This window comes from Prionailurus viverrinus, chromosome A3, assembly GCF_022837055.1.
Source record: "Prionailurus viverrinus isolate Anna chromosome A3, UM_Priviv_1.0, whole genome shotgun sequence".
In the NCBI taxonomy this organism is placed as follows: Eukaryota; Metazoa; Chordata; class Mammalia; order Carnivora; family Felidae; genus Prionailurus; species Prionailurus viverrinus.
In genome coordinates this window covers 35,558,766-35,582,759 of record NC_062563.1, presented here as the reverse complement: position 1 = coordinate 35,582,759, position 23,994 = coordinate 35,558,766, and the positions used below count along the sequence as shown (strand labels likewise).

The following is a 23,994-nucleotide window of genomic DNA, read 5'->3' as shown; positions in this document are numbered from 1 at the left end:
CCTGCATTCTTTCAAGGAGTGAGTGTCTCAGCCTTGATTACACAGAGCGGGGAGGTGACAAGTAATGGTAGAAATGTCAAGACAGGCAAGAATGCAGGCCTGTAGTGCCAATGTGCCTAGCACCTGGGACATCTAGACATCCTCCCCCTTGGAGTGAAAGACTGACCTGAGCAGAAGAAGAACTGGGTTGTGCAATCCTCTTGAGGGAATGGAGGGCCATTTGCCTTGGATGGCTAGTGGCGGGGGTTGGGGGAGTAGTTTCACCTCCCTGAGGCTCCATTTTATCCACAATAAAATGGGATAAATTTCCCCTTTCTTGAGTCTCAGAGTGAAAAAGAATGAGGCTGGCACAAATAGGCCAGCAATACCATCATGGAACCCACAGTTGGGTGGGTTAATGACCCAACTGAAGGCTATAGGTCAGCAACATGGTGGCCCTGAGCCAGGACATTCACTTCTCCTTCCCAAAGTCAGCTGTTTGTCTGTCATCTTCTCCTTGAACCGATGGAAACCTGGAGGGAGGACCACATGTTCTCTCCCTGGAAGCAGTCAATTCTCCTTCTACAGGTACACCTCGAGTTTCATTCAAAAATTGTTTCTTGTGAGAGTGGTTGCTCCTCACCCATCACTTTTTTTTTTTTTTTTGAGTCTGTGCCTCTTACCGGCAGGCATGAAAAACAGTAGCACGGTTTAGTCTCAAAGACCTAATTTCAAAGATCTTTAGCTCCCAGCGAACAACTCAGCCTTCCCTCTCTGACTGGAAATGGTCCCATTCGTGTGGGCAGGCCTCCTTTTCTTTATGCCACACGTTGGCTGCTAAGAGTAGACTCGGATAATTCTGTTGACAGTCGGTAAAGGAGAGAAGTGGCCTGATGTGGTACGGAGTAGTGTTTGCGATTCCTACTGGATTTTTATTTTTAATATATCTTCAGAGATCAGTTACACATGCTTGTGGGGAATGAATTCAATTTCGCTTAGAGTACAGGAGCCAGGCCTGCATGGAAGACACCGCGGGATGAGGCCATGTGATAGTTCCCAGGACATACTTTCAAAAATAAAAGTCATAGACCCCGCTTCCCCTCACATGCTGGCCTTGTAATTAGCCTGGGCCTGGCTAATCTCAAACTTAATTTAAGGGAAGAACCCAGCTGTTTAATTCACACTGACATTTTATTCCCCCTCCCCACATCACAGAAACAAACCAGTTTTCCCTGAGTATAGCACAAATTCAGCATGATTTCAAATACAGCATTTTAATTATAATACAGTATTCAGTAGATTATAATTAAAACCATCTTTGCTGATTGTTTTGAGGATACATTATACATTAGTATAGGAATACATATGCTACCAGTATATTATATTCAATAAGTGCTAGCTGGGCTTTTAAAAAAATATTTTACTATTTCTTTTCTCTTGCATTCCCACTATGCTAAGGACTTTCTATAATGATACCAGCATGTAGAGTATATTGGCCAGTCACTATTCAAATCCTTTGATGTGCATTCAGTCCTTCAGAGCTCACAATGACCTAAAGAGGTAGTTACTATTGTCACAATTCCCATTTTACCGATGAGAAAACTGGGGTGCATAAGTTTAAATAACTTGCCCCATGTCACACAATGTGTAAATGGCAGAAAACATTTTTGAACCCAGAGCCTGTTTTCTTAGACATTAGGTTGCTCTAGGTTTAGCCTCATCAAAACCCTGTGAGGGAGGTATTTATGATCCCCATTTTACAGATGAGAAAACTGAGGCTCAGAGAGGCTTAGCGATTTGACTAAAGCCATCAGAGTCAGAATTGAACCCTAAGTATGTCCCTCAAAAGCATGTGTTCTCTTGCTGAACAGCCAGGATGGGGCCCTGGCTTCACAGTACCCTTGTTCCTGCTGGGTGGTGCAAGGCTGCCTGAGTGGTGAACTCACCTGAGTAGATTCTGGTGTTTTCATGACTAGGAAAGACTTCACTGCTGGATGTGCACAGGCCAGCACTGTCATCTGGGAGCCAATTAACAGTGCAAAAGAAGTGAGAATGGTGCCATGGTAGGAATTTTAAGGAGCCAACTGTGTTCAACTCTTGCTGCCAGACTTCTGGAATAGGTGTGTGATGATGTGTGATGAGGCAGGAGCTTGGAACACCTGCTGTCTTCCAGGTGACCACCATATTGCCAGATCCAATGAGCAATATGCCCCATCCTACTTCAGTTCTCCATGGCATTTGACATGCTTCATTACTTCTTCCTTTTTGAAATGTTTTCATACCTTGACTCAGGACCACCTAGTCCCTTACTTTCTCTCCTACATTACTGGCTACTTCTTCTACGCTCCTTTATGCAACATCTTCCTGCCTTTTCTGGTCTCTGAATGTTGGGGTCCTTGGATTTTCTCTTACACATACAACATCATGGCTTTAATACCAACTAAACGCCAGTGATGCTCAGATGCATGTCTTAGCTTCATCTCTTTCCTAGACGCAAAGCATGTCTAAGTCACCTAAGCAACATCTCTGCGTAGATGCTTGATGGTTCTCCCAAACTTAACGCAGCCATGCTGGAATTCTTTGTTTCCCCTATGTAATAATTAGCTCTTGCTGTGTAACAGATTATTCTAAAACTTAATGATGTAAAAAAATAATAAACATTTATTACTATTTATTTATTACCTCACACCATTTCTTTGGGTCACTTCTCTGTGACTTACTTACTAAGCTGGATGATTCTGGCCTTGAGATTCTCATGAGGTTGCAGTCAAGATGTCAGCCAGGTCTAGTCATCTGAAAGCTTGACTAGGACCAGACGATCACTTCTAGGATGGCTCATATGGCTGTTGGTGGAAGACCTCAGTTTCTGACTCTTGGCAAGAGACCTTGCACTTGGACCTCTCTATTGAATTCCTCAAGACATGGCAGCAAGAGAAAACCAGGACAGGTATCCAAGAGAGAAGGCAGAGGAGCCACAATATCTTTTTTGGTCATGGAAGGCACTTGCTATCACTTCCACTATATTCTTTTGGCCAGACAGATGAGCCTGCTACAGTGTAGGAGGGGACTACCCCAACTACAATAGCCAATCTAATCTCAACTCACACAATAAGCTAACAGGCATTCCTGTTTCCTCTTTTGCCACAAAGGTCTTTTCTGCTCCAGCGTGCAGATCAGGATCAACATCAAGCTCATGTTTCTCTTCTCAGCAACCTTCAATGGTTCCCATCTTACTCAGAGTGACAGCCAGTGCCCTTGCCATGGTGTACATGATCCCCTCCTAGCTGCTTTTCTGGCCATCTTTCCAAAATGACTCCCCTGCACTCTAGAAGAACCTCTGTGCTGTTCCTCAAGCCTGTATTTTCTTAGAATTCTGTGTGTGCTGTGCCCTCTCCCCAGACTAAACCTCCCCACATAGACATTGGGCCTATTTCTTCATGTCAGCCAGGTTACTGCTCAAATGGCACCACCTCAGAGAGGCCTTCCTTGGTCATTACATCCAAGATGGCATCTCATTAATCTCAAGCCCCTTGCCTTGTTTTATTTTCTTCATGTCTTTATTAATACTGGACTGCATACTGTATATTTATTGGTTTTCTTGTTTATTACCTGTCTCCTCTAGAATGTAAACCCCAAGAGGGCAGAAATACCATCCATTTTTATTATTGCTGGACCTTCCCATGGCACCTAAAATGGTGCCTAGCACCTAACAGTTGCTCAAAGATTAATCAGTGGGATTCATGAATGTACTACATGGGAGCAATGAATTTATTTGGAAAGGTACTACCCAGTAGAACTTCCTGCAGTGGTGAAAATGTTGTATATCCATGCTGTCCAATGTGTGGCTATTGGACACTTAAAATGTATCTGAATAATGTAACTGAGGAACTGAATTTTTTATTTTAATTTTTTTTGTTGATTTCAATTAAGTAGTTACATGTAGCCAGTATCCATATATTAGAGTAGATATAGATCCTTGAGATAGATGGGGGGTGGGGGCATATACGTGTCATTTCCTGTACATCCCAGTAGAGTGGTAGAGATTTCCTAGGGTGCTGTGTTAGTATAATCAAAAATCTTTTTGGAGAGCTTTCTGTGTACCCAGCACTGTGTTGTCATCAGAATATTATATATGAGTGCATTGATCAATTAGTGCATTCTATCCTGAGCAAGGAGGTGAATGTGGCATGATGTGGTATATTCATGACCTCAGCCATTCCAGGGTTGGTCAAAGATCCTTCCTGATACCTCTCAGGGAGCAATTGCTGGCTGTACATCAAGTATCATATAAACCCCTCAGTGACTTCCCCTACCCTTGTTCTGTCTTCCCTCCCTATATTCCTCTGTTGAGTTCCCTCAATCCATCCTTAATTACCAGAGTAAAGTGTTCTCTGCCAGAATGGATGACCAAATTTCCTTTCACACATACAGCCCTGCAAATTTTGGCTGCTCTCAATTATATTTCTACATATTTGATGAGAGCATTGTACTTACCTTATGGTCCATACTGAAAAGCTGCTTAGCACAGGGAACCATATTTTTCCTTTTACATATATCTGCTAGGTTATATGTGTGGATAGTACATTCCCCCCTCCAGTAGATGGGTTCAAAAGCATGGACAAAGGCCTTCTATCCCTATCTCATTGAAGACTAACACCCGTTAATGACAAATGGGATCTTATATTCCCAAAAAAGAAAACAAGGCCTAAATACACATTGGATAAGGCACATTTTAACTAAAACTCTCTGTGTGGTTCAGATGAGGGGGGAGAAAGCCCTCTCCTAGGAGCAGTGGGTACAGTTGTTGCCCAGCCATATCCCTTCATCACCTATTGCTTCTGTCTGCCAACACTGCTTTCCTTTGTCTAAAGCTGTAGTTCGCAGCCAAGAACAATTTTACCCATATTCTGGGGATATTTGAAAACATCTCAAGAAATTTTTGCTGGTAATGACTGGCAGAAGAGGCTGCTCCTGGCATCTAGTGGGTAAAGGCCAGGGATGCTGCTAAACATCCTGCAATATCCAGGGCAGTCGCCCACACAGTTATCTGGACCCCAAAATCAATAGTACCAAAATTGAGAAATTCTGGTTCTAAGAGCTTTCTCTACCCACTGGAGCCTACCCAGCCCAGAACATGGCAGGCCAGAAGTGCCAGGAAACTAATATCCATGGAAGCAGATGTTAAACAGTGTTTTAAAGGGAGCTGGTGCATAAATATTCCAGCTCTCTGTCCCTCAGATGGGATAACTTCCAGGTACATGCTTAATATAGTCTCTGAGGATGCAGAGTTACCTAGTGGTATTAGGTTCCCTGTTTCATTGGTAACTTGCTGTGCCTGTTAGGGTTCACTAGAGAAACAGAACCAGTAGGGGTGTGTGTGTGTGTGTGTGTGTGTGTGTGTGTGTGTGTGTGCACGCGCGCACACACACACACACACACAGAGAAAATGAGTCCTCTGTGGATGACCTTAGTCTTTTCACTTAAAGCCTTCAACTGATTGGATGCAGCCCACCCACTTTATGGAGGGCAGTCTGCTTTGCTCAAAATCTACTCATTTAAATGTCAATGACATCTAAAAAATACCTTCACAGTAATATCTAGACTAGTTTTTGACTAAACAACCAGATGCCGTGGCCTAGCCAAGTTAACTCATAAAATTAACCATCATAGTCTATGACTCACCCTTTATTGGTTTTCCCCTTCCTTGTCTCACTTCATAACTCCTGGGATCACCTCTCACCATTTATATTCAAATCCAGGTCTCATAGTCTGCTTCTGGGGATTTTAGTAGGGAAAGGGGAAGAAAGAGGCTGGATGGGGGTAGAGGGTAGGTAAATGGTGGAAGCAGGGACAACCTGGGACCTCACAAGGTATGTGTCATCCACGACCATGTTGTATAATGGCACTCTTCATTCAGGCCAACTGTGGGTTGGCTCACTGACTGCGGCATTCAGATCTAGCATGTGAATATTTTCCATCCGTGTCTGTCTTCCCAGGTGGATTACGATCGAGCACAGATGGTCCTCAGCCCTCCGCTGTCAGGGTCTGACACCTACCCCAGGGGGCCCGCCAAACTACCTCAAAGTCAAAGCAAAGCAGGCTACTCCTCAAGCAGCCACCAGTACCCATCTGGGTACCACAAAGCCACCCTCTACCACCACCCCTCCCTGCAGACCAGTTCACAGTACATCTCCACAGCTTCTTATCTGAGCTCTCTGAGTATCTCATCCAGTACCTACCCCCCACCCAGCTGGGGCTCCTCTTCAGACCAGCAGCCCTCCAGGGTGTCCCATGAACAGTTTCGGGCTGCTCTGCAGCTGGTGGTCAGCCCCGGAGACCCCAGAGAATACTTGGACAACTTTATCAAAATCGGAGAAGGGTCAACCGGCATTGTGTGCATCGCAACTGAGAAACACACAGGGAAACAAGTTGCAGTGAAGAAAATGGACCTCCGCAAGCAACAGAGACGAGAACTCCTCTTTAATGAGGTATGTGGTGTGTTGAGATCATTATTTCTCTCCTATGTAACATTTATTTCCCGTGCAAAAATATTACACATACAGTGTAGGATACTAGAAAGCAATGAAAATATAAATACAAAAATAGTGCCCCCATAATCCTTCTGGTCTTTTTCTATGCATGTATGGCTGCTACATTTACAAAGTACTTCATGTGAATCAGCCACTATGCTAAGCACTGATATGGCCTGATTTGCACAACAACCCTATGAGACCGACATTATTGCTATAGCAACAAGGAAACCTGGACTCAGGTTAAGTGACTAGCCCAGGGTCATAGAGCAGGTCAATGATAGATCTGGGATTTGAATTCTAGCAGATTCCAAAGCCTCATGCTACACTGTCTATGTAGATGTATATATACATTTTACACATGGTGGTGATACCATGTATATACCCTTTATAGCCATTTTCTTAAAATCTCAATAAACAGGGACATCTGCGTGGCTCAGTCGGTTGTGTCTGACTTTGGCTCAGGCCATGATCTCATGGTTCATGAGTTCGAGCCCCATATCAGGCTCTATGCTGGACAGCTCTGTCTCCATCTCTCAGTTTCTCTCTCTCTCTCTCTCTCTCTCAAAAATAGACATTAAATTTTTTGTTAATTAAAGATTTAAAAAATAATCTCAATAAACAGAGGTCAGCTTAGTGACAGATTATCACTCTTTGGGAAATTTAAGGTATGTTTTCCTAACTATAGTAATAATGAATTCTTCCTGTGGAAAATACAGAAAATGTCCCATAATCTCACAACCAAGAAATAGCTACTTTAATATTTCAATATTTCTATATTTTTTCTCTTTAGAGAAAGTAATATAAAGTATTGACTTACAGAAAGTTTGTAACAATGAGGGCCCTCACTGATATAGTCTTATGTCATCCTTACCAGCACTGGATACTGTCATGTGATCTCTGTTAATCTGATAGAGATAAATAAATCTTCTTGCTTTAATTAACACTATTATTACTAGTGAGGCTGAATTTATCTTTATGTGTTAATAGGCCATTTTTATTTCTTCATTAAACCATATGTCCTTTGCACAGTCTTCAATAAGGGTGGTAGCATTTGTCTTATTGATAAGTAAGAACTATTGATATGTTAAGGAATTAACCTTTTTCTATGTGTTTGTTTCAAATATTTTCCACTTCTTCATCCCCCTTTTACACTTGAGAGCTCTAAAATGCACAGAGGTGGAAAAACATGAGTTCCTGTGTCTAAGGACACAAAATGTTCTGTAGTAATATTCATCGATTGATTTTATGAGAGCTTAGGGAAGAGAGATAAGCTTTTGTGGATGGAAAATTTAAGTCTTAAAGATAGCAAGTCAGGATTCCAATGTTAGATAATATGTCAGTCTCTAGCAAAGGATATACCACCCATATCACCTAACAGACATTATAAAAATACAATCACATGTGACTTTGGATTCCTCTTCTATGGAGGCTCATGTGAGGCCATCAGTGGCCTCCACATGTCTTTGGCCTCCACATGTCTTCAGCCCCCATGGGTTCATGTTTTCCTGTGTTCCACATTTCATAGAGAACACCAGGTGGGTGGGCTTCAGTTTGTCACTTCCACAATGCTGATTTCTGGAACTTATTTCCAAATCACAGTGCTAGAGCAGACAGAGCAATATAACATAGATAACTTTGTAATTTATTATTCAGCACTAATTCTGAAAATGTCACCAGAAGCAGCCACAGGGCAGCAATTCTTGGACACTCTCCCCAGTAAGCAAGTTCAAGTTAGCCTTTTATTTTTTTTTTATTTTTTTTTTATTTTTTTTTCAACGTTTATTTATTTTTGGGACAGAGAGAGACAGAGCACGAACGGGGGAGGGGCAGAGAGAGAGGGAGACACAGAATCGGAAATGGGCTCCAGGCTCTGAGCCATCAGCCCAAAGCCTGACGCGGGGCTCGAACTCCCGGACCGCGAGATCGTGACCTGGCTGAAGTCGGACGCTTAACCGACTGCGCCACCCAGGCGCCCCCAAGTTAGCCTTTTATGTGCCTGAGTCATATTTGCTTTTACCCTCAAGACCTGTCATTAGTATTTAGCCCAAACCTCTCTCACACTCAACCCAGATCTTCTCCCAAGATGTTAAGTTAGCCTCATGTGGCCCCACACCTACTGTTTACTTCATTCACTTGTGAGACCTACTTATCATTCACTCATTTATAATTTAGAGTTGGTGATGCTTTTGCCAGGTTAACCAATAGTAGAGTAGTCTGAAGGAGACTCTTAGAATCCTGTCCCCCCTGTTAATAGCCTCCCCCCAGAACAGTCAACAAAACTCCCTCTTATGAGTACAAATCTTGCCAGGGTTCTGCCTGTTTCACTCTTATTATCCCCAAACCCAGTGCCTGGGTGCTCTGCCATTTTCTCTGAATTTACTAACTTGATTCCTTTCTATTGCTACTAGCTACCTTCAATGCTGTCTTTTTGTCTATAGTAGACTCCTGAATAAATCTCCCCCCAAATCAGTATTTCTTAATCAATTGTACTCACAGCACAGATGTGGCCACAAGAGAACAGAAAGCCAAATTTCACCGTCACAAGTCAAAAAGCATCTTTCCATTTGCCCAGGTTGTGATAATGCGGGATTACCACCATGACAACGTGGTTGACATGTATAACAGCTACCTTGTTGGCGACGAGCTCTGGGTGGTCATGGAATTTCTAGAAGGCGGTGCCTTGACAGACATTGTCACTCATACCAGGTATGTCTCTTCATTATCCAGACAAAAAATTCCAAGTGCTTATTATCTACTCCAGGGTAAGTCTTCAATGGCTATCTCTATGAACTCTATAAATTGTGAGCCCTTGGAAGTCAGGGAATAGGGTGACCCTTTTTATTTATGTTCCCTAAGTGCCTATTGTAATATCATGTATGTAGTTCATTCATTCAATTAACATTCTATTCTCCTTGCGCTCCAGAAATTCATTAATACCCAATGATTTAAAATCAGAAAGCTGCTGAGAATGGGCTCTGGTGCCAAATAATAGAATTTACCATTCCTACATATTTTTTTAAAAAAACTTAATTTTATTATGAGTTGCCATGCTATCGCTATGTGTTCATGCCACCAAAGGTACTTGGGTTAGGAGGAGGCAGGTGGGAAATTAGTCAGAGTTTTATGTCATAATAAGAAACCTACATAATAGAAATTCTTCAATTCTATTTTTAAATAGTCTTGCAAGTAACAATGGTTAATTGTCATTGTTACCTCTGCTCCTTGTTTCCCTGATGTATCAGTTGTGGTCATTTCATTAAGTGTTTATTGATCACCTTTGATGTGCCAAGCTGTTTCCTGAGTGCTGGGGATACAAAAATACAAAGGATTAAGTCTCAAAGATATTCCATCAAGGAAGTCACAGATTAGAAATAAATACATTATAATACCTGTGCAGAATTAGAAAGATGTATACAAGTAGCAAAGAAGAATACCTGAATATCTCTAACAGGGAGAGTAAAGAAAGATTCCCAATATAAGGTGATAACCAAGATGAGTTTTGAGAGATGCACAAGAGTTTTCTAGGAAGGCAAATAGGGGGAAAAGGGCTTTGAGGCAGAGTGTGTGCTAAGACAGTGTTCCTCAAATTTTAATGTGCATGCAAAGTGCCTGTGGGTCTTAGTAAAATGCAGATCTCGATTCAATAGGAAGGGGCATGATACTGTCTTCTAACAAGCTCCCAGATGACACCAATTCTCCTCATTCATGGACTGCCTTGGGGAAGCAAGGGACTAAGGAACAGACCTATTTTTTGAAAAAACACATTACATTTGGGAAACTTAAATTTGTTCTTGGTAGTAAATAAAACTCCAAAGTATTAGGGGATGATTTTAAAGAAGGAGAGGCATTGAATGTTAGCTGACGGTGCCTACATCATAAGTGAATCCAAGTGAACAATAGGTGGGAAGCAAAATAGCAAGAAGGTATTGGGAGGCCCTGTGAGGGGTAGAATATGCTGCTGTTTCTCCACTAAAATCAAATGATGTGTTATTGTGACCCCCTACAGCTCTGGGTCTGTAGTAGACTATGTAAAAACAAAAGAACATGAGGGAAGACACAGAACGTTTATCACCAACATTTCAGATGGCAGATCTCTGTTGGTATAGCCATTGGACACAACCACCCAAAAAATACATAAGATCATCTTAACTTGTAGAAAAAAAATATACTGAAGAAACCTAAGCATAAGGCAAATGTGACTTATGTCTAAATTAATAAGAATATGTCCAAAGGAGAGAACTTTTTTTTCTTGTCCTGGAGAGCTTCAGATAGCTATGCATGTCTCTCTAGAGCCCTCTCTTTGTCAAGGTGGGTGTTTTTTTTTTTGTTTTTTTTGTTTTTTGGGATTTTTTTTTTCAGTTTTTATTGTGTGTCAGTGGGATCCACTTAAGAGCTAGCCTCTCTGGAATCCATTATGTTCTCCTATTCTCTCCATCCAGTTTGTCAATAATATTCCATTGAAAGTGGAGTAGCTCCAGAGAGCAGGGAGAAGTTGTATGTCAAGGAACACTGAATATTTAGAACTTGAAATCCTTTTAATCCTGAATTTAGACTTTAATCCTTAAATCATTCAAAGAGTTTCCTATACAAGATATTCAATAAATGATTGAATGATTGACTGATTAGTTAAATATCTAACCCCTTGCTACTCAAAGTGTGGTCTGGAGAATCACAGCATAATATCACCTAGAGGCTTGTTAGAAATGCAGAATCTCAGGAATTTCCTATGCATGCCAAAGTTTTGGCCTTACCTAGCATCTTGTTAAATTACATCCTACTGATTTTTCTAGAAGGCAAAAGGAAGTGCCAAGCACTTCATACATTAACTCATGTAATCTTTCAAACCACACACCTCTTCAAAACAGAGCCAAGATTTGAGTTTGGAATTGACTACAGAACTGAGGCATCTTTATCCCAATTCAGGCTTCCTTCCTGCAAGAGTAGGAAAGCACAATCTTTCTACAGTGGATCCTGTACAAAAATTTCAAAGCCACTGAATTCAGAATCAGGAGCATTTGTCACATATGCCAGTTAAAGGTGATTTTTCAGTCAGTGATAGGGGCTCAGATTTGATTAATTTTTGTTGTAGTTGACCTGTAAGTAATCTTTATGCCTGCTTCAAATAACTCGAATCCCATGGAATCCAAGAAGAATGAATTTTACTAGAGAAGGTGATTGTTGCTTTTGAATTATTTTTAAGGTATATTTGAGCTTATCCCTGCTGATGATGCTCTAGACCTCTGAGGGCTCTGCTGTGGGCAGATGGGAGAGTTGTCATCTGAAAACAATAAAGCGCAACAACTAGCCCACTCATACAAAACTGAGAACACAGAAGTTGTAGGTTTCCACTCTCCCAGACAAGACCATTTCTTCTTGCCTGCCTTTGTAACAGACTGATGCATTACTGGAAGAAGTCTCTTTGAAGAGAAGGGGTACCCATCCACTTTATATGCTCAACATTCTCCCAATTGGTCATCTCTTTGGATTTTACTTTGAATCCTAATTTTACTCAGGGTTTGCTGGCATCAACAAGACTGACACAAATTCAGGGTCATCCATTTCCTTGTCCTGCTGAGCTAAGAGTTACTCGGGATTATTTTTCAAGTCAGTCCTTAAATTTGGGCTCTGGTCAGTCACACCCTCTATCTCTCCTGACAGTGTTCTCTTTTTGTATGGCGGTTTGTTTTAGGAGCTCTTTCCACATTTGCTATCTGGTCTAGGCCTCACTCTGTGTGTGACAGGAAGGAAGTTTTATACCCAGATGAGTTAGGCAGATACCTCCCTGCGTCATTTTGAGGGTACCAAGAAGCCCCTGCTATTCAAATAATTCTTCCCACTTAGGTTCTTCAGTAGCTGAAAGCCATTCATATGAGTTGCAATGTCAGCGTGATGCCATGGGGACAGTGGAAATGCATGGGTCTGAACTCAAAAACAAGTGGGGTTAGAATCATGGTCTGGTCAGTTTCTTAGCTGTGTGACACCTAACGCAGGTTACTTGACCTCAATCTCCTCTGAAACCAGAACCTTTCTTCGGAAGGGTGCAGCGATGACATGTGGGAGCCCCTATCCAGTGCTGTGCTTGCCTTTCCCATACCCATGATCCATTTGTTCAAGTGTCATCCATTCACAGTTATTAGTAACTAACTAAGGCCAGTTTTCTTCTTGATGGAAGGACCTAGAGCAACAGGAATCTCTAGCCCCTAGAGACAGGGCTAGTGCTAGGGCATCTTTGAGATCCAAAGACTGTGTTGTCTGAGTACAGCCTTGAAGAGAACCATAGATGTCCCCATTTCCAAGATGAAGAAAAAAAGAGACCCAAGGAAGTTAAAAGGGCTTGGTCAAGGTCACCTAACGGGCATACTTGAAACGTTGGCTCTATTCAGTACACTCTCTCTGTAGGACTCTGGAGGTTTGTACAATACCTAAGGAATTACCCATGAGAGTCTAAGGAAGTACATTTGCATTAATGACCCAAAAGCCAGCAGTAGGGGGGGTCTCTTTCCTTTGGCTTATATTTGGTCCTTGTCAATATCAGTGCCAAGCCTTAGGTTCTGGGAGTCACATTCTAAGATTTCTTTGTACTTGCCTGTAGATTTTCCAGACATGGGCTGGAGAGCATGGACTGGTACAATAGAACCAAGGGAACTGCCTCTCTTGATCATTTCAAAGATGTTCTTAAAACTGTCTTCACTCCTTAAGTGTTATTTCCTTTCTAGAATGAATGAAGAACAGATAGCCACCGTCTGTCTGTCAGTTCTGAGAGCTCTTTCCTACCTTCACAATCAAGGAGTGATTCACAGGGACATAAAAAGTGACTCCATCCTCCTGACAAGTGATGGCCGGGTAAGATTTCATATTTGGCCTCTCCATGGTTTACCTTGTCACTTTGTCTGTCATGGGCATTCTCCTCCGAAGAATACTTTCTCATAATTCTAAGTTTCCTTGCTCACAAGTCACCCACTGCCCTTCCCAGAAGGCTCGCCAAAAGGAAATTACTATTCTCTGTGTCATCCTGTTAGTCAGAATTCTCTGTGATCTGAATTTGATGGATGACTTTCCCCTTTAACAATGAGTGTAGGAAGTAATAGAAACTATGAAAATTTCTTTTTCTTCTTTGTTCTTATTTTTGTTGGGGGAGAAGAGAGGACTTTTCTGGGGATTTGTCCACCCTCGTTGTGGGGTTGTGCATGTCTGTAATATCTCTCCGAGTTCCTGAGGGAAATACGAGACAAACTCCAGCAGACAACTTGAGGCGAGTTTAATAACCGTGTCGGCAGATGTAGACAAGTCATAAGGAAGAGAACATGAGGATTAGTGTGGTACTCTAGAATGGAGTGCCACTCTTACTACCCCCTGCCTGAGGAAGTGAGACAGGAAACTGGCTACTGGAATCTGAAAATAAACATTGTTGTCTGAAGTGGGATGCCTGGCAGGAACTCTGATCTTTGGTGGAAGACAGACCATGGTAAATCTGCATGATCAGAGCTGGGAGGATAAATGCCCAACCTTACTTCATTCCTTCCTTCTGGTCCCTTATGGGTTCTCCTCATTGGCTGAACCCAATCAGAAGCCATCAGTAAGGTCAACACAGGTTGGCCTCCCAGGGCTCAGAGAAGGGAGAAGAATAGATCTGGAAAGGCAAACAAAAGATATCCATCACACTAGCTTATCCCCAGGCCCAGAGTTCTGCATTTCCCATTACTACAGTCTGCTCAAGGGATTCTGCTGAAACTCATCAACCATGCTGGGTTACAAAAGGATATACAGTACAATAGCCAGGGGATGAATGAGTTGACGTTTCAAGACAGTCTTAGTTAGATGGAAGAGTTTTGAAGCATAGATTTTCATCATCTAGACCCTTTTAACCTCCCTGAAACTCCCCCCAGAGGTAATGGCCATGGCATGTAGGGAGCCAGCTGTCCCTTTAATATACCTGTCTTTTAAAACCTCAGCCATGTGGAAAATGTTCATGTTGCATTAGAATTGCCCAAGAATGATCAGAGGGCAGCCAGAAGAAACTGCCGAAGCACTTTGGCTTTTCTCAAGGGAAAAGATTGTTTTGAAATCTCTTGTTTTGAAGAGATTGTCAATTCTATTGTGGAAAATTCAGGAAATTCAGAAAAGTAAAAAGGACAGAAAGAGATCACCCTTAATACCATTTCCCATTTTCCCCCACATTTCCCTGTATAGCATACTTGCAAACTTGGAATTATTTTTTAATGGGCGGTTTTAAGTATTGCTTTTTGCATTACTCTGGCTGAATTTTTTTTAAGTTTTTATTGATTTATTGTGAGGGAGAGAGAGAGAGAGAGAGCACCTAAGCAGGAGAGACAGAATTCCAAGCAGGTTCCGCACCATCAGCACAGAGCCCCTATACCAGTCTTGAACTCATGAAACGTGAGATCATGATCTGAACTGAACTGAGATCAAGAGTCCGACGCTTAACCTACTGCACCACTCAGGTGCCCCATAATTTTTTTTTTAAGAGGATATGGGAGTAGGCCTTAGTCAGCTTTTGCTACGTAACAAACCACTCTGCACTTAGTGGCTTAAAAAGACAACCATGTATTCGCTCACAGTTCTGGGTCAGCATTTGAGCTGCCCTCTGCTGGAACAGCTTGTCTCTGCTCCATGTGGCATCAGCTGAGCTCACTCTTGCTTCTGTGGCCAGCCTGCTGCTGATGGCCTCACTCCTTCGACCGGCACTTGCCATGTGTCCTGCATCTCCCAGCAGACTATCACAGGCTTATTTCCATGGTGTCTATGACAAGATTCCCAGCAGGAGCAAGGGAGGCAAGCTTCAATGCACACTTTTGAACCCTCTGCTTATATCTTGTTTGCTAATGTCCCTATGGGCAAAATAAGTCATACAGTCAAGCCTAGATGCGTGGGATAGGGAAGTAGACTCTACCTGTTGATGAGAGAAGATGCAGAGTCACATTGCAAAGGGATGTGGGTTCAAGGAGAGGAAAGGTATGTGGCCATGTTGCACATTCTCCCAGACAGGGTGCTATGGGAAATGGGTTGGGACCTTCCCCTGGCCGGACTCAGGAAAGTACTTATGCGAGGTTCCATGACCTCAGAACACAATTTACAAAGCACTGAACTGGTCCACAGCTTGGCCCTCAGGACTGGTGCTTACAGAAAAAAAGAAAAAGAAAAAGCTGGGCCGTTTCAAGCCAGGCTTTTGCCCCTTATTTCTGGAGACTGCTGACAAAGACTTCCTTGCTACAAGTACATGTCAGATGTCAAAATCAGACATGAGACTAAGATAATTCATTTAAAGCAGCTTAAAGATCTCCCCTCCCCACAATGTACAAAAGGTTATTAAATCATTCAGTGTCATTCTTGAGGGTGGACCTATGCTTCAAACATGTCCTGCATTTCCATGTACCCAGCAAAGTGTTCATGGGGGCTGGCACATGGTAAGTGCTTTTAGTCTTACTGGTTTGCTCGCTCCCTCCTTCCACAAATACTCACTGAATATCTGCTCTGTGCCAGGGGAGTTCTAGGTCCTACAGGTGAACAAAGCAAAACTGCTACTTTCATTAGCTTATTTGGGACATGGGGGTAGGATAAATCCACAAATAAAATCATCTCCAGGCAGGCGGTGATAAGCACTAAGTTTTCGATAATTAATTTAAGCAAAGGATATGGTGGAAAGTGATAGAGGTGTGGGGTCATAGAAGTCCCCCTGAAGTGATGATGCTACAGCAGAGACTGAGGGAGTAGGTGCAATGGCTGTCAGGGTGAGAGTGTTCCAGAAGAGGCAACAAGCAGCATGTGGAGTGGATATTGTGGCTCTTGGCCATGTTGCCCAGAGTGTGCTCATTCACACCTCAGGACAACACACACACCATATTGACTTTAGTGGGCTTCTTCAGTTTCCGTAGAGAAAGGAATTTTTTTTTAAGAATGAGAGCCAAGGGGTACCTGGGTGGCTCACTTGGTTGAGCATCTGACTTTTGATTTTGGCTCAGGTCATGATCTCATGAGTTCAGGGGATTGGAACAGCACAGAGCCTATTGGGATTCTCTCTTTTCCTCTCTCTGCCTCTGTCCCACTTGCACTGTCTCTTCCTTTCTCTCTGTCCCTTCCCGGCTTGCTCATGTGCACTCTTTCTCTCAAAATAAATAAATAAATTACTTAAAATTTTTGAAAAAAGAATAAGAATCAGGATAGAGTGTGGCTACTCCAAGAAAATTTTGTACTAATTTGTTTCATACTAATTTATTAGAGCATGAAGTTTTGCAGTGGAGAAAACATTCTCATTTACTTATTGTTGTTGTAACAAATCACTCCAATGCTTAGGGTCTTGAAAGTCACTTCAGTGTTTTTACATGGCTCTGGCGGTTGGCTGGGCTCTACTAGCCAGGACTGCCCTGACTCGTGGTGAGACACTGCATCTAGAAGTCTTCCTCACTTACATGTCAGGTAGTCAGGGCTGGCTGGTGGCTGGGCACTCAGCTGAGCCATCAACTGGAACACCTACAATGTGACCTCTCTGGGTGGCCTTCCTTACAGCATGGAGGCTGGACTCCAAAAAAACAAGATGGAAGCACGTGGAATTTTTATGACCCAGCCTCAAAGTCCCCGAAGGCCACTTCTCCTGCAGCTACAGGCCTTCCAGCTCAGGAGGAGGGAATGTAAAACCCTCTCCAGTGGGAGGAGGATCGAGTTATATGGTCAGAAGAGCTCATGGGCTGGGGGATATTATTGTTGGCTTTTTCTGGAAAACATTGTCACATAAGCTGTATACTGAGTTTTCTTCTTGGTGGGAGATGTGCAGCATCATTAACCCTTAGAGAAGTACAAATTAAAACTAGGATATGCCATTTAATACCTAGAAGAATGGCTAAAATGAAAAATAGTGATAATACCACTTATGGGAATGTGAAATAGTAGACACTCTGGAAAACAGTTCCTTTCAAAACTAAAAATGGACTTTCCATGCAATTGCATTCTTAGGCATATATTCCAGAAAAAAAATGGAAACTTATTTTCACACAGAAATTTCCACACAAACGTTTATAGCAGTTTTATTTATAAAAATCCAGAACTAGAAACAACCCAAGTGTCCTTCACAGAGTGAATGGTCAAACAGATGGTGATTTGTCTATACCATGGAATACCACTCAGCAAAAAGAAACAGGAATGAATGAGTGATACATGTAAGAGCTTGGATGAACCTCAAGGAAATTGTGCTAAGTGGGGGGGGGGGGGGGGAGAAAGCCAATCTCAAAAAGATACATGCTGCATAATTCCATGTATATTACATTTGTGAAATAACATAATTATAGAGATGCACAACAGCTTAGTGGTTGCAGGGGTGAGGGACTACAGGGCGATTGTAAAGGGGCAGCACAAGGAGTCTTATGGTGACAGTACAGTTGGGTACCTTGAGTGTGGGGGTTGTTACTCAAGCCTACAATATGATTCAGTTGCAAAGTGTTTACACACACTCATACACTACATACATAAATGAGTTCATGTACAAATGATTACATCCTAGCAAGCTCTATGGACTGTACCAATACCACTTTCTTTGTGTTGATATTATACTACAGTTGTATAAGATGCCAGCAGGAGGGAAGACTGTGTGCACATTTATTTGCAACTTCTGATGAATCTAGAATTATTTCAAAATAAAAAATCTAGAAGAGACAATGAATTGCTCAGGTTTCTTTTAAAAGGATAAATCCTTTCTGGCCTCTTCCAAGACTAGAAGGGAATGATTTGCTATCAAAGTTAAACTGTTCGCTGTTTTTCTGTGGCAGAAATAATGTCTAGTGAGTCACTAATTCGCATTTAGCAGGGGGAAGTGGGGGGGTGGTATTTGGTGTTTGAAAAGGAAAATGAATAGAGCAGTTGCAAGAATTACATGAAGTAATCTGTGTAAAACTGGTCAAAGAAAACCAGGTACAAGGTAGATGCTCAGAGAGGATGATACCCCCTTTTTAATTAAATTCATCTATGATCTTTCTTTGGCCCAAGACTTACATTTGAGAGATGATACTTAGGAGCCACTAGACACTGAATGATTTAACTTTTACCAAATTCATTGGCTAGAATGGCATTCAAACCCATGATCTATTAAGCCAAGTGCCTATATTGAAAAGGGACATACACGGTGATTTTTATGGCCCTTTTTTTTTTTAACTAAAGTTTGATTGCCACAATTCACGAATCAGGATGTTTCACATAAAATTTCAGATTCCTGTCTTCCTTTAAAAAATCTAAGTATCTTTGGGGCACCTGGGTGGCTCAGTCAGTTGGGCGACCGACTTCGGCCCAGGTCATGATCTCACGGTTCGTGGGTTCGAGCCCTGTGTTGGGCTCTGTGCTGACAGCTAAGAGCCTGGAGCCTGCTTTGAATTCTGTGTCTCCCTCTCTCTCTGCCCCTTCCCCACTCATGCTCTGTCTCTCTCTGTCTCTCAAAAATAAACACTGAAAAAAAATTTTTTAATAAAAAATAAAAAAATAAAAAATCTAAGTATCTGGGGTACCTGGGTGGCTCAGTCAGTTAAGCATCCGACTCTTGATTTTGGCTCAGATCCTGAGCTCACAGTTGATGGGATCGAGCCCCCAGTTGGGCTGTGTGCTGACAGCATAGAGTCTGCTTGGGATTCTCTCTCTCTCTCCCTCTCTCTGCCCTCCCCTGCTCTCAGGCACTCTCTCTTTCAAAATAAATAAACATTTGAAAAAATCTAAGTATCTGACAACACTTTGCCTGAATTCACACATGGCAGTAATGGCGATGGTGTGATGAGGGTGAATAGCACCTTGGAGAATGCTGTTGGTGCCACACCCATATCTTCACCAGACTCCGTCTTTCAGTGCTCACTAGTTCTACCTCCCAGTGCCATCACTGGCATCCCTTTTTCTGGGGACTTTCTCCAGCTACTGCAGTCTGTTCTCCCAGTACACAGAAGGCTAGAAATTCCAGAGAATTAACATTCACGTTCCCTAGGAGCAGCCCAGGATTAAGTGATGGGAGTTGCTGTAGAAATACCCAGCTCTCTTGTCTTTGTGTGGACTAGCTCTGAGGCACATGTTCTGTGGTCTCCCAGACTTCCTCATCAGGAATGAGCTCTAGTTCCCACAGTGGTAACTAACCTTTGACTGACTGCCTTCCCTTCCCTGCTATATATCTCCGTTTCACTACCAGTGTTTCCTATGTCTCCCCAATAAATGACTTGCACTGAATCCTTGTCTCACAATGTGCTCAGAGGGGGCAAGGGCTGAACTAATCCAGCCTCCAGAGATAATGTAATGTGTTTGTACCCTCTCTTTCACAGGATTTAAAATGAGGGTAAAGGGTAGAAAAGTGGCCATAGATGTCAACAAGGGCCTGTGACTATTCCACACCCCCTGTACTATGCCCTGACAATCATCTGGAAGTCAGTGTCTCTTCACCAGAGGCATGTACCCCTAGTTTTCCATGGTCTCCACCCAACCCATTAAATTCATTGATAATTTGCCTGGCCCCCTTAGGCATTTGAGTGTTTTTGTCTCTCAAATAACTGGAATTTTAACAATTAGAAGACCTGAAGATTATCTCCAAGAAGCTCTTTCTAAATGAAGAAAGATGGGAACATGTTCCATACCTTGCATAAATTCATTCATTTCCCATAGTCTCTGAGATATACCCAGGCTCTGTGTGCTCTCTCTCCCCTGCTACTCCACAGAGGTGGCTTTTCCTACATAGGAAACACAGCCTGACAAGTCAGGAGACTGGGTCTGAGTCCTCCTCTAATACCGTTGTACAGTCTTGGGCAAGCTCCCACCCTGTCCCACTTAGTCAAATGGCAGAGGAGCCGGCTGAGGCCACTATACTGGTCCACCTTAGCTGCTGTGATGGCCTCCCTCTCCTCTCTGGTTGAGGAGTTGAAGAAGCTGGAGACACCTTCATCCATCTGGCCCCTTCTGTTACCCTTCTCTGTTCCTTTGTCCCTGCGCCATTGTTCTTCTTAAAACAGAAGTTCTCAAACCTTAGCGAGCATAAAACCTTGGCCAAAAACCAAATTCTTGGGTCCCCACCCCAGAGATTCTGATTCAGCCAGACTGGATGATACCCAAGATCCTGAATCTCTCCCAAGTTCCCAGGGGATGTTGATGCTACACATTTTGAGTACCATTGCCTTATAGGAAGAACCCAGGAACCAGGCACAAAAAGCATCCATCTGTTTGCCTTAGCAAAACCTAGAGCAGATGCATGAATTCTTTAGAGTGTATGCAATTTACAAAATGAGGGTTTTACCTTCTCTTTTAAACCTGTAGCTATCTTGTAGATAGACTCTCCCCCCAGCCACCACTCATGTTTTTATGCAGCCCCTGATTCCTAGCCAGGGCACACTGAGATGAACAAGATGTCAACTTTAAAGAGCAACTTTGAGCTCTGAGCTCTGGTTTCTTGTCTGGCCCATGGGGAACAGGCTGCATCTCCTCCTTTTTTTAGGGGTTGGCCATGTTCTAGCTACAAGTCTCTTAGCCTAACTGCATTAGTGAGACAGAGTGTTTCCTAATACACCATTCTGTACAGTTCTATCTCAAATAAGGCTCAGCTTAGAGTCTGTGTGATTTGCTTTGAAGATCTCCCTACAGTACTTTATTATACTCATTACTTAAGTTCCCATTATCTACTTTCAGATTTATTTGGAAGAATGTTGTGTGCAATTATGTTCTTTTAGAGAATTATCTCTTTTATGTCCTTGGATGAGTAAAAAAAATCATGTAAAATCAGTTGCACTTCAACAGAGGAACAGGCCTAGCTTCCTAGTGTTGAGTTTCAGTTTCTCACCTTACATATTGCCGAGATAATTATTAGTCTGGCAGTTTTGGGGTTTTTTTTTATGTCTAGAAGAAGAAAGCCACATTAGAGGTATTAAAAGCTGCCAATACCAAAATGCTGATACATTCACCTCCTTAATTCATATTTTTTAAAATCTACAGGCAAAAAAAATGCTTTGGCAAAATTGTTCCTCCTCCACTGTCTGTATAGTAGGATTGCAAATTTATTCACGCCAAAGCTTTGGAAATAACCACACATGCATGCGCCATCAATTATAGTTTCTCTGCTTCTTTTTTTTTAAATGCTTATTTATTTTTGAGAGAGAGAATCCCAAGCAGGCTCTGCACTGTCAGGGCAGAGCCTGACACAGGGCTCAATCCCATGAACCGTGAGATCATGACCTGAGCCAAGATCAAGAGAGACCTAACCAACTGAGCCACACAGGTGCCCCTAATTTCTCTGCTTCTTAAAACTGATCTGCACTTCTTCACAAAGCTCCATTGATGAAAAGAAAAGAAAATAAAAAAGACTTTTAATTCAGTCCATTAAATTTAGCCTGCTTAAATAATTTAAACATTGTCTGTCAAAGTTCAACCACATTATTATAAGTTTCAGCTGATACCTTAGAACCTCAGTCTTTCAGATTTGGCCACCATCTACTCCATCTTACCACTTCCTACCCCCCTCTTTCTCAAAGAGTCTGGGAGAATAAGGGACAAATGTGGCTTATGGGAATTCAAAGTAAAGGATATTAGACCCATTTTGTTCCATTCTGGTCCCTGCCTTGGCATAACTGGCTTCTTCTACCAAGACTGGTGACTACTGATGATTAACAGGTCACACAGCTACTGGATTTTTCAGGAAGGTGTCTTCTGCAGCATTTCACAAATCCAGCCTCTTTCTTCAAGTCTTGAAAGCCATCCTGAAGCTTCTCATGTCAACCACTTCCTCATTCCCTCACTGAGATCTGCAGGAGCTCTGGGCCCCTGCACAGTAGACCAAGACCATGGAAGCCAGAAGCATTGCCTCAGGTTCTCTGCCATCCACTCTGTTGTGCCATCTCTCCACGGGGGCCACGTTGAGCAGAGCCAAGGTTGATGTTCAGCCAGTATTCACTACTATGTCTATACCCATATTAAAATATTGCAATATTTTCATGCTTGTTAGTTAATAGCCACTGTTTCAAGTCATTGGAGTATCCCCCATTATGACAGCCCTTTACTGGGATGCCCATGCCTCATTAAAGATAGTAAAGCCCTAAGATAACTCCAGGACACAGCTCAACTTTATGTCTAGATTCCAATTGATCTAGATGATTCTGGTTATTAAATATTTTGAACACTACCTCTGAACACAGATACATGTGGCTTCTCCTCTCCCTTGTTTGTTTGGTGGTGTATGCTACTTAGATATTTCTGAAGGCCACCACCATCTGCTTGGGTGATGGAAGTGATATATAATAAATTGGGACCTGCCATAATCAAATCACTGCTCTTTGTCTTCTTCTGCAAATAATCCCAGGCTAAAAAGGATTGGACTATAGGATTTTCACTTCTCTGAATTGTAGATTCCTTTTACAATAGGGCAGCAAGGATTATGGACCAGCTACTATGGCCACAGGTCTCTCTTTATACCACATGGGAAGTCTATGATCTGACTCATATGGGTTTGATGCTTGATATGCCAAAGCAGTGGAGAAAAATCATCTCTCCATTAAACCAGCTTTGGATAGCATTCCATCTGAAGCATTTCAATCTCTTCCCACCCCAAACCATACCAACACTAACCTTGGCCTGATTAGAGAGGAGATCATGAACAAGGAAATAGAAAAAGGCCCCAATAATTTCTGAAACATTACTCCCACTTCATCTGTGTTCCAACTTTGATGCTAGTAACAGCTGTCTTCAGTAAGTCAATAGTGGTTTCAGAAAGAGTACCAATGTGTCCGCTACCACATGATCTGCTATCATATATGTGTATGTCATTATAAAATAAATCAATCTAGTAACATGTGTTTTTTTGTTACCTACTGTTTTCCCAGCTTTTAAGGAACACAGTGAGGCTTCACAATTAAGAGGTAGAACCGTTGCCTCTGAGGACTGTCATCTCTAGTTAGAGGGACAAAATCAGCATCAGAAAATAGTTCAAGATTGAGTGAGTGCTAAATTCTCTCACATCTGGAGAGGAGAGAGATCAATATGGGCTTCTGAGAAAAAATCTGGAGGAAGTGAGAAGTGACCAGGGCCTTGAAATATGCTTAAAAATTGAATATACTTACCCACTAAGATTAGGAAGTAGGCAGAGATGTTCTCCTTCACCTCTCCTTTTCAACATCATACTAGATATACTAGCATATGCAGTAATTTAAAAAAAAAAAAGAACAATAAAAGTTATACATACTGGGAAGAAAGAAATAAAACTGTCTTTCTTCATAGATGACATGATCATCTATGTATAAAATCCAAAAGAATTGAAAAGAAAAACTAAAACTATTACAAGGTTGCAGGATATATGGTTTTAAACAGAATTACATCATTTTGCTATGTGCTAGTAATGAACAAGAGGAATTGGAAATTAACACAGTGCCATTTACACTAACACCCTAAGATTAAACATTTAGGTATAAGTCTAGCAAAATGTATACTCAATTTATATGAGGGAATATACGAAAACAGTGACAAATGAAATCAA

General features: G+C 42.1%; 1 protein-coding gene across 1 annotated transcript in view; it reads left to right on the top strand.

Annotated features, from left to right (window-relative positions):
• Window positions 1–23,994, top strand: part of PAK5 (p21 (RAC1) activated kinase 5) — a 102,067-nt gene that overhangs the window by 71,966 nt on the left and 6,107 nt on the right. Inside the window, exons 3-5 of the mRNA XM_047853680.1 lie at window positions 5,976–6,467; window positions 9,085–9,218; window positions 13,229–13,355. Of these exons, the coding sequence (XP_047709636.1) occupies window positions 5,976–6,467; window positions 9,085–9,218; window positions 13,229–13,355 (753 nt within the window). The remainder of the gene's footprint in view (window positions 1–5,975; window positions 6,468–9,084; window positions 9,219–13,228; window positions 13,356–23,994) is intronic.